We start from the raw sequence: 16,504 nt of genomic DNA, 5'->3' as shown, positions 1-16,504 counted from the left end.
CTTCTTTTTAGCACAGTGGTAAAGAAACGAATTTGGCGTCATAAAAAGTCCATGGCTGGTTTTAAGGTAAGTGGTAAAGAAACAAATTTGGCGTCATAAAAAGTCCATGGCTGGTGTTCAGGTAATAACTTAAGGAGTTACAGCTGATTTAGATAAAAAATATCCTCGTATACACTATCAAATTCTGAAAATGCTTTTACAAATGTCTTTCATTCAGAGATTCTTGTACACATTCTCAAATCTTGCGCACATACAGATTGAGATTTGGTTTCATATCTTCCCTCACACATTTGCAATAATACCTCTGTACTCCATTGTGGAAAAGATAAGCAACCCCAGTACCAAAAGGGATTTGAATATCATTTTTTCTTGGTGTTATACGCCTTACACTGAAGACACATTTTATTAAGATCAACATTTTTTCTAGAATAGCTGGAGGAATTGAAGCATGACCCGGTGTCATCGACACAGCCATGACACATTTCTCGAGTATACCACCCATTTATTGAAAAGCAAATAACCCTCCTCCCAACAGAACGACAGGATTTGTACACACTATTTCTGGAGACAATGTGGGCGTCTTGTGGGGAAATGCAGACAAATGGAGGCAGTCTCTGTGGTCAAGCACCAAAGTGAGAGAAAGAATACGTTCAGGACTCACACAGGGTCTGTTCACCCTGATAAAGAGATCCAGCCCTGTTATGGATTGTTAGGAAGCCCTGAGTCTTTGTGTGGCCTGAGATAACCTATTATATTGCCATGCATGACTAATAGTGTGGACGTCACCAGCTACAATAACAAGATAAAATCACGTCTTTTGAGAATCATAGTAGACATCCAAGTTGTGTCCTCCAAAGAGGAGGCAATAAAATGTCACATTGAATATTTCTCAACCGGGAAACTTTTAGTCAATGTGACTTTGAAATGTGACGTCATTGAGATTAGGCCAATGAATTATAACTATTACCTTGAAAGGCCAATTTTAGCTGTCCGATCAAAGGATTTATTTCACTGCTAATTCAACACACAGCAATTATTCAGTTATTTCGCTTTTATTTATCTTGCATGGGGCAGTTCAAATATATATTTAATCAACTGAACTTCACCCTTTACTGTGGAGTTGCTTATTAACTACAGTTAAGTGGAACATGATAAACGCATTTTATCTAAACATTGATTCAACCTTGATCGTAATAAATTGAAATAGTCCCGTTCTGTGTACAGAGGTACGTCAAAAGATGCCAAAAATGATTTACCCTTAAAAAGAAAATGTGAATCTAATAACTATGATCAGACAGGATTGCCACAATAACTCTATATACTTTTCAGAAATGTTTAGCAATTGTATATATATTTCTGCTATGTTTCCTATACATTTGGATACAATATAAACCGGTAAAAATTACTGTTAATGAATAGCCTATCTTCAATGACATGATTTGAACTAGGATGAATCTGTCCTCTCAGTGGAAGACAAATGCCTGGCAGGCCGTTGATTGAATCAAGTAAAGGAGGTTGAGTTAATTAACAGCTCAGGATAAGATCTAATGGAGTCAGATTACTTTCTGAAACATTTCCTTCAAAGCCTGTCTACTTGTAATGTGTTAGGTATCCCATTGCCATTCATTTAATAAAAGTAGGTGTAAAGAGTTCTGCAATCAACCATTAGTCCTGTGAGGAGCTTATGACAAATATGTTCCACCTTAATAAGGTTGATTTTAAAACCTGGCTTTTGATTGTAAACTTGAGACACAATTTTGTTATGAGAACACTTTCTTTAAGATTTATAGTCCAACCTGCAACCTTTCAAAAGTAATTCTCAGTATGAAGCTGTGTACCAATTCAGCCCAAAATATCCTTGGGCTTTTTACCAATAACGTTCAAAGCTCAAACTACTAAATGTGTCTCTAAAGAAAAACTTGGTTTGACTACTGTCAAGGTTTTAACTTTTTGTTTTACTTGAGCACACTATGATATCATCTATACAGCTCTTGACCTGTCAAGGACAACTAGTCATCTCACTAATGGGGAGAAACGTTTTCCAGGAACCAGAGGTTAGAGCGTAAGGGATTTATGGAAGTACATTATCTGTGGTGTTTTACCCTTGAATCCGCTTTGCACTGTGTATAAAATACAGTCACCTGCCGGCCACTTATGGCAAACAGCCCACTTATATCACAAAGTGTCAGATAATGGACACCCGCAGTAAGTCAAAGCATACATTGAGAGTTACTTCAATGGAAACTGATGTTTGCAGTCCATATTGGATCTCTTGCTGTTACACCGGGGGCAGCTAAATGTCCATTATTAAAACATTCAATGGCATATTGTCGCACACGCCTAACACACATAGCAACACATTGACATAAATGCATCTTTTCCTTACTGACGGTGAAACTGTGATCACGCCTTTGATTCATGTAATTCTGTTTTTCCCTTAGTGGGCGGCCTCACCACATCAGAAACTAATTCATTCAGTGCCTAGAGGAATTACACCGGCTCTTGCATTGTATCCAACATGGACTACTCTCATTTCATGCTCCTTGAGAGGAGAGACCCTCTTACTGCCGTTGTGTTATCTTACGAACACAGCTGTAATCCCTCTCAACGACCCTCTGGACCCCCTTTACCGCCCGACAATATCTGCTTCACTGGTCATGTGTGACCTCGGCTGCAATAAAACAGAGGAAGAGAGACGATTTGTTTGTGGTTGTGGCTTTTATTTTCACTGAAGCTAGGACTTGGGTGTTACTTTGAGCCATCTTTGAGAGGTTAACAGAGTGAACATGAGCCACACAAAATCTTTCACCAGTGAGATTTTACCTACTTATTTTACTTCTTCTTCTTCTTCTCCTTCTTCTTACATGTAATTGCCCACAAAATGTTGAATGAAAAACTCGTTTCAGTGTGAACCATAGACTGTATATAAGGGTGTGAACTCATTCCACAGTATGACCACCAAAGTGTTTTAAACCAGGTAGGCCTACGTTTTTATTATTTATGTTCTATATCTCTAAGTGTGTGATTACACATGTTACGTATTATATATATAATATTCATTATAGGCTACTGTATTGGTGCCGGTGCGTTAAGACCACCTCCAGTGTCGGATTTTGGAAAATGGATTTTGAGTTTTCTCATGGCAGGGACTTTACTTCCTCTTGACACCATCGGTTATTTACAAAAAAACACCTAGGGGAGAAGGGGGTAAAAGTTGAACCACCCCCTGTAATCAGGAAACTCCTTATAGTTGTAATCAAGTCACCAGAAATGATGCAAGCTCCACCCATTTCTCATTGCCTGTGAAAGAGAGATACTCATTGTGGTCTGATAAGTAAACATTTTTACAAAAAAACGTTTTTTGCTTGTAAATGTTCTAGATGTCAGCTATATTGGCTGGCATGTACTATCCAGGTTTAAACACATATATTGTATGTGTTGATGTGTTGGCAGCGTATTAAACCATGTGAATCATTAAGCTAAAGATGACTCTGAATTTTAATGCTAGGCTATTTTTTCTAAAATGGTGGCTATGGGGTAAAGTGAACCATGGGGCTTGGGGTAAGTTGAGCCAGTTTTTCAATGGAGAAATTAATGAAAGTAGGCCAAGTTGATAATAAGAGCTCATTGTAGGCTACATTTAAAGTTGAATTTACCCTGTGTTTGATTGGTAAGATGTATGAAATTGTATCACCATTTGTATGATTACTTTTCCTTTTAACATGTTAAAAAAAAAAAATCAATCAATTCAATTGAAATGTATATTAAAAATATTTGAAAAACTAAGCTTGTATTTGGTTTGTTATTTATTGTTTATAGTTATCTTTAAGATTTGTTATAGGTATGCCCAGGTTTGAACAGTGTTTCAATGTACCCCCTGACCTGGATCAGCTTACCCCTAAACTGGGGCAAGTTGAGCCACAAGACTTTTTTTTTTAAAGAAATAATATTTTCACTGCCCTTGATCAAATATTAATTATTATCATTGCCATTGATAGGAGAAATCCTGAATTATAGGTATGTGTCTTCATTTTTACTATGTGTCTTTTCTCCTTGCTTAGAGGACAGCATAACTAAAAAATGGCTCAACTTACCCCACTCTCCCCTACATATACTTGTTATTGTGTTTCTGTCTTTCTGTGTCTTTTCATCTGCTCCGTAAACTCCTATTAAACATCCATGGTAAACTCCCTCAATGCGCCGCTCGCTCTCTTTTCTTGATCGCCCTCTCACAGGAGAACCCTTCACTGTCCCGCTTTATTGTAGGATTTCTGCCATGTCTCTACTTTTATTTGACCATCTCTGTTATTAAGTTTTGGAATACTAAATAAATAAGTCCATTACATACCTTACCGTTACTGCGCTCATAAAGAATGATAAGAATAAGAATAATGCGTATTGAACTGGTTTAATTAATTAGTGAGTTTATTTAAGGTAATTATAGAAGCCCTATTTTTATCAGTATGTCTGCACAGCAGTTACAATGGTAAAACTATATTGAATTGTCCCCATTTTTACTTTAATAGTTACTAACATTAGATATTTTAATGAGATATGGACCGCAAAACAAAATATTGCCATGGTTTTCATTTTGAAAATCAAGTCACTGAATGCAAGTAGTTGCCTTAGCTTATTTTGTAATGAGTTGATGATGTGAATTACTGTTCAAATTAGTTAATGTAATAATCATTTTGGTCTTATATTTTTTTTCGGTGGGGAGGCCCTTTTTCCAGTTTAGAGCAATAGCCCCTCCAAATATCTGTGCACGTCCCTGCTCCTCAGCATATTAATAATGTGCCATTATAAAAAATGTTTAACTTCTAAGCAAATATGTTTTTTCATACACATTTTCCAATGTTATTTAACCCCCCATCTTCTTTGTACAAGGTTGTTTATTAAAGTCAGGCAGCTAGTAGAACCTTAACATACTGATGGTTCTTAAAAAGTGCAATGTATGAATTGAAAGATTAGACTCTTGTGTTTTAGTTCATTGCAGTCATTTAAAAAAGGATGTTGTACTGACAATAATGCAATTATGATATTGCTCTAAACTACTTATTAAAACATTAAATAATTCCTTAAATATATGAATGAATTAATCACAAAAATAGAGCGATTCATTTTGGCAAACACCCAATTAATGGCAACTTACGACACATTTACAGTAGATGTCTTACAAACCACCCAAAATATCAAAATGATTGAGGATTTGGGTGAAGCGTACATTTTACTTTAAGATCATGATTAACAAGTACAGTATGCTCCACTACGGATAGCTTCTGCCTGCAGTATTTCTCTAATAAATTAAAGACCTCTGTAATTACTGATTTATTGCAGCATGGTCATTCTTAATGTTTCAGTTTTGATTCAATTACATAGCAGAGCTTCTTTTGTCCAACCATATATTATGAGATCTGGTTTTTGTAGGACACACTTTTCCTTTCCACCAAGAGTGAAGTTTAATCCTTATGGACTGTATGATCAGACATAATGACATGATGAAGGGTTTCATAATGGGCCTCGACTTCATGTTCCTGATTTCAGAGCACATTATGACCTGCAGCAGTGCAGCTCAGAGTCAAAGTGCTGCTTTAGTCAATAAGTGGCCATTTCAATCTGTAGAAGAGGAGTGGAGCAGTCCACTTCATTTGCATTACATTAATACTGTGTCACATATCTTCCAACCTACATATTTATTACCTCAATATTGAATCAAACACCATGCTGGGTTGGTTTGATCTTGAGTGAAAGGTGTTGAAACGAAGAAAAACATGTTTTTAGACCCAACTGTGGTTTTATACTACCAGTGAAGCTACCTGAAGCTTGTGTAGCCAGACAAATGCAATTATTTTGTGACTATACAGTACCTGCTGTGACTAAAGGAAGTGCTGAAAAGCCTTTTTGCAAACAGTCAGTCTGACTTTAGAGTCTGTCCATTGTCAGAAGTGATAACAGACAAGCTTGCAGTGCTAATATAAAACCTTTGATATGGGATTTCCTTCAGAGGTACACACATATGTGTCCAGAGCTTGTCAAATCCAAAGCCCATTCATACAAGACTGATCCAAGGATTTTGTTGTGTTGTGATTATGTGATGCCCCTGTGGGTCCATCAGTAGAGAGGGTGTGGCTTTTCCGTCTGTGCTGCATTGGATCCAGTGATTGCCTTGATTGCGGTGATTCAGGGCACCTGGGTCTGGTGTCCTGGAGCTATTTAAAGCCTCTCTGCTCCTATCTGTGGGCTCTCTGCTTTCTCCTGCAGGCACCCGGCTCTGATGAGTATATTCAGTGTCTATTTTGACGTGTTTGTGCAAATAAACACCTTTTTCTACCCGTTAATGTGTTGTGTCTCCCTTTTGTTGTGGCCTTCTGAGCCAGGTCGCAACAGATTAATTAACAAAGCCATGTGAGGTAGCCTACATACATTTCAATTAGAACATTTAAATGGTGTGAGTGGGATCCAAATACTACCCTAAAACACACCAGGCAGCAGCATCGTGCCCTGACTGCAGTAATTACATGTACATTTGTGTGCATGTTGCAGACATGTTGATGTATTTTAAGTGGGAATACATTCTTTGTAACACAAGTCAACATGTAGGTTTACAGAAATATGTTTACCGATTACTCTCTGGCTAAGATAAATCATCTATCCTACATTTTGGTCTCACTTTGCTGCAAAATGTAAATGGTTTAACTTTATTGCTTCCATATACACTTCATAAAATGTCATCGCAGGCAGCACTCCGCATTGGATCTGCTGTGTTTTCTGTTTTTAAGCTCTAATTGTTCTATTTGGCTCTTTAGCGGCAACATATTCCACTTTATGTCTGACTGCTGTTCAGGGCACTCTCAATAATATACAATTAAAACCTTTTTTACTGAACACTAAGTTTTGCTAAAGAGAGTAATGGGAGTAAAAAGTAAAGTAACAGTCTATGAAACCAGAACAATTGGCTAAAAGATGCTAAAAAGCTAGATTACATATACTTGCAGTTTGTAGGTAAAAGCAGTTTCTGGCTATGAGGTGATGCATTTTACTCATCACTTTTCTTTTTCCACTTGCACGTGTCAAGCAAGTGATTTTCATGAAGCACAAAAACACATTTGATTTGATCCTCTATGAATAAATACCTGAAAGGTTTGGGTGGTTCCCTGCATGATCAATAGACAGTGTTGCATTGTAACGCTCTTCCAGCTGAACATCAGCTGGCTTCGTATCTGTGGGGATTAAAAGTTTACCCTGAGTTGATGGCAGTCGGTTACACTTCATGATACATTTATTATTCAGTGGCTCGTGGTATTGATTTAGGCTGGCAGCTAAGGCATGGCAACGGCTCGTGGTTCAGTTAAGGCAGGGGTGGACAACCTTTTTGACCAAAAGAGCCATTTTGCTCCTTTTTCCAAAAAAAAAATTGTCTGGAGCCGCAAAACATATTTCATAGCTTGATAGCTAATAAAGTTGTATTTATTGTTATATCAGACAAAAACTACAGGTTTTTTTGCATTTATTAGGTTATGTATTACGTTATATAAAACTGTTAACCACTAATAAGAAACAAAGAACTCCTATAAAGGAGAATTACAAATAATACACAGGCCTACTTTAACATAAATTAAACACAGCACTTGGGGAGTCCACTGCACATTTGAAGGAAACAAATATATAATTTAAATGTGCCCACTTTGAAATAAATAAAACATATAGCTGCACCCTAAAAAGAGTTAAAGGTAGGGTAGGTAAGAATGGAGAAACCAGCTTGAGTGCGCTAGAATTTGAAAATACACAACCGGAAAAAAATCTGCCTCTTCCTTCAGACTTCCTTACAGAGCCCCTCCTCCAACACACACAAACGCGCACATGACCAATGAGGGCACGAGATAAGTTTGTGCAATGTGCACAGATGGAAGGCTGACAGGCAGGTAGGCCATCCAGTTATTTTAGCCGGGCCGGATCAGATGATTGGTCGTGCTTTTTACAGCGATACGGCTTTCAGAGATTAATTTGTGTATGTAATTATTGTCAAAGCATTTAATATATTCATTGCTATCGGGATGTTAAGAGCATTCCATGGAATATAACAAAAAGTGTTTTCTGAAATAAATTACATACCCCATTGAATTATGACTGAAGATCGTCAGCTGTCTTCCTGTCCCGTGTTGTTCCTTGATACGTAAAGGCTGCAGCACCTTTGACAACTTCTCTCTACATATCAAACATACCGGTAAACCAGCATCGTTTGCTGTGAAAGCATATAACTCTGTCCATGCAGAATTAAATCCTGTGTTATTCCGGTACTTTTCTTTGATTTATCCATAGTTCGCTCATCGAGCTGGGGGTCAGGTTATTCACCCGCAGGAAAAGGCGCTGGCGCGGGACCGTAGCTGGATGTGACGCATATTTTAGTTGACCTAATTAAAACCGTTTTGTTTTTTATTTATGTGTCACAGTATCACCTCAAAATACAAGATACGAAACATTTTCAACCATGTAACAAAAATATAAATAGTCCTACAAATACTTTTATTTTATTTCCTTCTTATTTTTGTCTAAGCTCAAGGGAGCCAGAGCAGAGGGCTTAAAGGGCCGCATGCGGCTCGAGGGCTGCCGACCCCTGAGTTAAGGCAAAGAATAGGCAAGGAGGGACAACCATTTCTTTCTATGTTAAAAATAACATCTTTGGTGTGATTCTAAATAAAAGAAAAGATGATAACAACTCTTTTAAAATGTGTTTGAAGAGGTTGTCATGTCCATTTGATACAAGAGGACAATGGAAATGTCTTTTTGTTCGATTGAAATTGGAAGCGGGCATCAGTCACATGTCTCAGCCCGAGATGTCCCCCCAACACTGAAGGCCCTGGCAGACTGCTAAGACCATCAGTAGGCTGTCACCTCCGCCAAATATCCAAACACAAATCTAACGTCCACTGAAGCAATGCAGGTCTGTGTTAGACATCGCTTTCTTGACAGGTTTTTAAATGTGAATTCATGGGTAAATGGGCTCTCAGTAAATCCCTGTTTTTTATTAAAAGTTGCTTAAGACAAACACTTTCAGTGACTTCCCTGTGAAAATTGACAATGAGCAGAAAAAAAGACTTGTTTGAATTTTCTTTGACAGGATACAATTAAATCTTCAACATATCCTCAATGGAATTTAAAGCTTACCAGCGCATATTTATTTGTTTATCTTTTGATGAATTTTCTTTGTATCCTATTCCCTAGTCTTCATATTTCAATACTAAGTATACCACGACGAACGAAGCTGAGAACGAACCGTCTGTTTGACTCTTGTCACCAGCTTGGATCTCATTTTTTAGTCATTAACTCACGTAAACATCCCATCTGTCCTTCGTTCTCGCTTCCTTTTTGTCAGCACTCCTCGCTGCTCTTGTCTGTGTATCAGTCGAGTGCACTGGGATTTCCTGTGTGTTTTTGGAAAGGATGAAAGAGCCCTAAAAGTGTTTGTGACAGTCGTAGTCAAGGTGAAATCTGGGTGAGTTTTGGTTTAAACTTTTATGACACCGCTGTGTGCAAAGAACAAAACAAATCAACCTCTGCATGTGAATTCCAGATTCAGTTTATTTTAATTTTCTTGTGGACATACACAGATAACATAACAAATGCTGTTTCTCCCAGCCTGTATCAGTAACAAAAAAGGATATATGTATATTATCCAAAACAATTCCCTTAAAAAAATGTAAGCATTTTTTTGCTGGTTATGGCCTTTTCTGTTTTATTTATCTGCATCTACTCTGACACTTATTGTTACCATTGCAACCATTTTAAATTCAAACTGGGGTGCAAACGTTTTCTTTGCCTTTCACATTCTAAGGTGGAACTGGCTTTTTCTCCTCCAAGTCTTTACAGGCTTTATTTGTCGGTTGTTTGCTGTGAAAATGTAAACTGAAAGCTCAAAATCTTTGCTTTTCTCTCTTCTCTAATGTTTACTAGCCTGCAGTCCTGATTTAACTTTGCTGTTGTTCATGCTCCCATAGCAACTTGGACTTCCATCAGAATTTAATTAAAGCTATCACAGAAAGCTTGTGTCCTCGTCCAACAACTGAGCTTTTGAAGTTTGGACTGGCTAAATTGTGTTTATTTATTTGAAGTGTTTCCTGCAGACATTTTTTCGCTGGTTTAACAGGTTTGTCTTAGAACAGCCTCAAAACAAAACAATTTGGAACAACTCAAGTCAACTTTTTAATCTATTGCCTCACAAACCTCCTGAAATTCTTATTCACTTTAAGAGGAGGCAGCTTTGCTAACTGTTGTTTTGCTCTATCACCAGGGATTGACTGGGAATGTCCCGGCAACACCGCTAACAAAACTACAATGGCTTCCCCTGTTTTTGGATACTTCACTTTGGTTTAGCTTGAAAGGATAGCACTATGAAGTGAATTTACTTTGTATCAATGCCTTTACTTTGTGCCTTTTAAATAAAGTTCACAAGCATAACTGTGAGGTTACATGGTCCTGCAAGTGATACTAGAATTAATTTATTACACTGAAATGGTTGCTATTCTAAATGCTGCTGTTTTGACACTCAAATATAGATACGACAGCGACACATTTTAGTACTAAGTCCACTTATCCAGCTTAAGCTGCTCCCATTCGCCTGTGAAGTTGAAGTTCAGAAAAAAGTTAACTTTGTTCAAGGACGGTTTTCCTAAGGGATGTCATTTGCTACAAAATGTTAATATCCATTCCTCTTCACACTGACTAGGCTCTGTACCTTAGTTCTCTTCCTGCACTTAAACTCTCTGACCTGCAATATTTAAACTGAGCAGTAGCTGGGAAAAGGCTCAAACTGAGAGCAAAACGACAGTTGTTACAGTTGGCTGCTGTTATAATAACTGACAAAGTTGGAATTGGTTGTGAAGTATATTCACAGACTTTCGTAGATAAGAATACGTGTAAAGTTGTTGCTTCCTGCTATAAGAGGACACTGTTGACCACACTTTAAAGTTATTTGAAATCTAAAAATAATGAGCTCTCAGGCTTTAACATTTTGGGACGTTGGTGCAAACTGGAAATGCTCAGTTCTTTTATTTTGAAATTTGACATTTAAGGATGCTGAACATTTTTCTGTTATTAAAATAAAAATAAAAAACACTATGTGTATCTCAGTGGCATATACATCATCCTAATTGGGCATGCATGAGGATACTCTGAATCAAGAGAAAAGGAACATAATCATCGGCAATAAGGTCTCTTCTTTTCTTTAAATTAAAACTTTAAAGTTTAAATAACTTTCCTTGTTATTATCCTTAGCCCAATTTATTTCTTTGGTTCCTCTACAAAGATGTCAGTCATATTGGTTCATTTTGATAATTCCTCTACTGACACACTTTCTGAAGATGTGATGACTTAAAGTAAGGCAATTTTCTCTTGAAAATGTATTTGTTAGGCCTCTCTTCCAAATGTACCTTCTTTCTTATACACATGCTATCAAGTGGACACCCAATGAGAGGACACAGCTCAATTGGTCAAAAGCATTGCATTTTTTCAAGATCTTGCATTGACCGGATGAAAATATACTTGGTATGATTCTCTGTTTTTGACTTCTTTGGTTCACTATGCGTTACTCTTAATTTGCCAATGGGCAGACCCACAGGAGATGAAAAGAGGTTAGTGGATACATTTGAAAGCAGTCTATCTGCTATTGTGATCTCTTTTTACTGTGGAGGTCCGCATGTGTAATCATGTTGAGATAAATAAAATGTACCATAACACAATGAACAAAAGTCTCTCATTGAATAGTTCTTTGGGCAGCAGTGTTCCCGAAACACAATCGAACTTCCACAAATCCAAACTGCTGTTTAAGACCCCACTGTGAACAAATGCTAGCACGACTTGAGTTCTGCTTGTTAATGACGCTCCACACCAGATGGAGGAAATCAGAGTTAACACTATGATACGTCAAGTGTCTTTATACCCAACTGAGTGATCACAGAACTTTAAATCTTAAACTACCATGTGCTGAGCAAAAGCTAGCAGTGAATGTTTGGTCCAATGTTTAACTCATCTAACTGACTCTTTGATCAGGTATCTTCCAATTTATAAATGTTAATTTTGTAAGTTTAAGAACTTAATTGATCAAACTCGCATGGCTGATTCTGATGCAAAGCAACGTCACAAGGCAGTTTGACCTGTGTATAAAAGTGCAGCTGTCATGAGGTCATGAAAGTACAGTATGACTTAAAGCAGTGTTTTTCAAAGTGGGGGCCCCGACCCCCTGGGGGGCCGCCAGGGGGCGCCAGGGGGGTCACGCAAAGTTTGAGGGAAAGGGGAATTGTTTTGTTTTTTTTATTGTTTTTTTTTAGATGTTATTAATAACTGCATGTCTATCAATCTATGTGTCCTTTGATGCCAATCTTTTAATATTTTATTTGTATTAATATTTTATTTTATTTTATTGTTTTTAAATCACACGACCGCCCTTCAAGCCAATCAGAATCGAGCTGCCGCTACTGAGAGTGAAACTGAGTATCTGCTCAGCTTTTGGAGCAAGTGAGAGCTAGTGAATATGTTGCTCTGCAGCTGGATGAGAGCACGGATGTAGCAAATATTGTTGTTTATATATATGAATATACATATGTTTATCGTTAATATTACTGTTGAATATTATATATAATATTATTAAGGCATAAGTAGCTTTCAAAAATGCTATTATAAAGACAGAAATCACTTTAAAAATATGTTTACTGTTGATATTACTGTTTAATATTGTGTTAAGAATGTTTATAGCAGAACACACAATGAATGTAATGAATGACAAAAAAAAGATAAATACAAAAAATGTTTAGAAGAATAACTTAATAATCTAATTTGTCATATTTGCCATCATAATGTACTCGTTTAAAAAAAATTGCAACAGGGTGGTCCCCGCCAAAGGATAATGCTATATGGGGGTCCTTGGCATGTCAAAGTTTGGGAATCCCTGACTTAAAGCACAGTCCTGCAGTAGAGTTTTTATGATAAGGTTCTGAGTTTCTTGAAAGCGCTCTATAAATAAATGGTATTATTATATTATTATTATTAGTAGGTCTTTTATTCTAACTAAGTGCAAAAAAGCTTATAAGTGTATTTAAGAAGGGATTTGAGTCACATTGGTTTTTGAAGCACGCCCTAAGTGCAAACAGCAGTGACTGGACAAAAATGTAAAAATGACTTAACAAAATCACAGTGTTGAAGGGTTAAAGTTATAGTATGAACATCTAAGAGCTCCCAGCCTCTACAACAGTCTGGTAGCCTCCTGTGAATCAACATGTGGCCACGCCCTTGAGCCCCCCTTCTTTATCATCTATTTTACTCTAAATGGGACCCTTATTTACAAATTGAACATCATGCTGTATTAAAAAAAGATTTGAAACTATATGTTGGTAGTTAAAACTGAAGGTAAACATATTGGCTACAACAGAGTTATGAAAAATGTAAATCTTTCTGCTGTTTGTTAGAATAAAATATGGTTTGTAGAAAAGCACAATCTATTTTGTTAACCTCTTGCAAAAATGTGTAGCAGCCCAACAACAAACAAACGGATTTAAAGAAATTGCAGGCAATTGTGAACTGGGGAGCTTTAAACTAAAAAGAACATTTCTATTTGTTGGACTAACAAACCAGTGCAAACCGCATTGATTGAAATGTCTCTATTTGGCTATAAACAAACACTTTCCTTGTGCAAATGCTGAAATGAAAATGTTTTTAAAAATACATTTCTGTGAGGCAGATTTGTTTCAGACAATACACACACACACACACACACACACACACACACACACACACACACACACACACACACACACACACACACACACACACACACACACACACACACACACACACACACACACACACACACACACACAGACACACACACACACACAGACACACAGACACACACACACAGACACACACACACAGACACACACGTCTCCTAACCCTCAGCCACCAACCTTCTTAGACAATGATACGAGCTTTATCCATCACACCCTTTATTCTTGCACTATACTTTACATTACAAACCTTTTCACAAATATCTCACTTTACCTCCTGTCTGTTGCAACCAATGCCCCCCCTTTCTCAATCTCATCTCCTCTTTCCTATCTGAACCATTTCTCTCCATATCCTGTCTCCATTCTCCACTTTACTAATCTCCCCGCTGCCTCTTGCTAGATGAATCCTCTCAATTTCTTGTTCACATTTCTCTGCATCCCTGTTTTCTCTTTTCCCCCTCTACCTCCTCCCCCATACACACCCTCATCAAATGCTGCCTGTCTTTTACACCTGACCTCCTAGATCCCTTTCCTTTCTTGCTGCCTAAATGGCAAGCAGAGAGGTTGGTAGGAGAGCATGTCCTTTCTGAGAGGAGGTGCTGTCAGGTGACTGCTCTCCAGGCTACGAGCTGCTCTTCCTGCTCCTGGGTTCACGGAGTCACGGCTCTGTTCCGCTTCGGGATTATGCAGATCCTAATTCCCTTTCGCTCACACCTGAAGTTGGCAGGCCATGAAATAAGGAAAGTGTCACTGCAAATAAAAGTTTTTTGCCATCAGGATGTATAGAGTGGGGGAGGTAGGAAGGGAGAAAAAGGGAGCTTGGTTGCTGGTCAGAGTGAGTTTATGAGGGAGGAAACAGAGACATGAGAGGTGTGGTAGGAAAAACTGAGAGAATAACGGAAAGACAGAGCGAGAGAGGGAGGGTGGTTTTTTTTCTCCCCAGACACACTCAACACACACTGACTGGAGCTTGCCCGCCCTCCCTTATTATAAGAAATCAACTCTGCAAACACTTTTTCTGCAGTTTCTGAAAAAAACATCAAGGAAGCAAATAATTGTGTGCATGCATGAAATAAATCAGGTTTCTGTCAGCCACCATCGTCAGATCACATTAAACTGTTAATCATGCAATGAATATGATATCATATATTAGTCATAATGTCTTATTTTAACCACCAAAAGCCACAAATTAGTCATGCAGTACAAGCAAGAATTCCACAGGTAGCTTGCGAGACTAGGGCTTTGTTGATCTGGGCACCAAGACAACAGTGCTTGTTACCCGATGCTGTGTTTCTTTTTATAGTACATTTTTGCATAGCTTAGTTATTACTAAATGTGCATGCGATGCCAGTTTACAAACTGCGACCATGACATGATTTTTTTTTGGAGTTGGTGGCGAGAGATTCCAGTTTGCTCTGTGCGTAAAATGCTGGATTATTCTTTGTGAAGTCATGCCCACGTCTGTTCGCATGGAGACTACCGCTTTATAACACGATTGTTTTCTACGTTCAATTTCATTGTTTGAAAAGGCACTCTCTCAATCTAAATGGATTGTTAAGGCAAAGTAGGTTAAACCCCTTCGCGTCTAAAACAAAAACAAACAAACAAATAAACAACAGGTAATCATCTTAAAAGCTTCAAACTAAAAGTGTATGAAATGACAGATGATCTAAAGTAGCGTCGACTCGAAAAGTTAATTTCAAGCAGAAAATAAGAGAATTGACAAGTCGCGCAACACAGAGACTAAAACATCAGTGCGCCTCACCTGATAAAGCCTCCTTGGAAAAAGCAGAAAGACAAGACATACAGAATCCGAATGACCTGTGGGAGCATCCTCTGCTTTAAAATCTCTCCTCAGTCCCGTTGAATAACTTGCGGAAATTTAATTTCGAAAATCAGCAAATCCACTGAGCAGCGTGTGAGAATGGGCTGAAGGAGGAAGGCATCGTCTCTCTCACTGATCCAAGCTTGTCTTTGGGGAAACTTCTCCCCCTCCCACCAAGTCCAGGGGGCTGCACACATCCACACAGCAGGCTCTGCTTCAGGCAGCTGGACAGCACTGGACACTCAGTCAGTGTGTTAGTGCATGTGTTGAAGGGGAGTGTCGGTTTGCGTGTCAATGCGTGTTTTGACAGTGTGGTTTCGCCTGCTTGTTTTGTTCCCCCCGTTTATTTTCCCTCCTCGCTCCAAAAAATTAAAAAAGGGGGTGAACATTTAAAGGAACGGCAGCTTTTGTTATGATGGCTGCCTCGTGTGTAATTAGGCTTAATTAGGATCGGAGGGAGTGATGGCTGTGACGATGAGCTTAATTGCAGTCTTGAATACATTGTGGTGATGACTAATCTGCAGTGAAATGCATCCAAATAAACATTTTAATTAGGAGGACACATTGGAGGAGAAGGTTTTCAGGAAGTGCGTTAATGTGTGTGTAGGAGTATGTTTTTGTAATGGTCTGAAAATGTAGCTGGGATTTGTGTTGTTGTTGATTGAGTCAGTATCTCTAAATGAATCAAGCTTTTCTTACTTTTGGGGCTTTTCTTTTTTATAAGGTCTGTGTGCCTCTAAGGCCAGAGTACAAAGCGTGATGGAAATGATGCAATAGACTTGTTTTTCTTAAATATCAAAGGACAAGGTGTTATTTGAAAGCCGTCTCTTGCAGTGTAGAATCGACAGAGAATTCCCTTACCTTGCAGTTCCCCCTCAACTCCACAGTTTAGCGTCTTTTAGCT

General features: G+C 38.1%; 1 protein-coding gene across 2 annotated transcripts in view; it reads right to left on the bottom strand.

Annotated features, from left to right (window-relative positions):
* glra4a (glycine receptor, alpha 4a) overlaps nucleotides 1-15,847 on the bottom strand; it is a 44,364-nt gene extending 28,517 nt beyond the window's left edge. For both annotated transcript variants that reach the window (XM_079670524.1, XM_079670525.1), the window contains exon 1: nucleotides 15,541-15,847. In XM_079670524.1, the coding sequence (XP_079526650.1) occupies nucleotides 15,541-15,608 (68 nt within the window). In that variant the 5' untranslated portion in view covers nucleotides 15,609-15,847. The remainder of the gene's footprint in view (nucleotides 1-15,540) is intronic.
* Between the last annotated feature and the right edge of the window lie 657 nt (nucleotides 15,848-16,504).

Source organism: Notothenia rossii (assembly GCF_949606895.1).
Source record: "Notothenia rossii genome assembly, chromosome: 3".
Lineage (NCBI taxonomy): Eukaryota > Metazoa > Chordata > Actinopteri > Perciformes > Nototheniidae > Notothenia > Notothenia rossii.
Note: the sequence above shows the minus strand (reverse complement) of the source record. Positions and strands in the feature narration are given on the sequence as shown.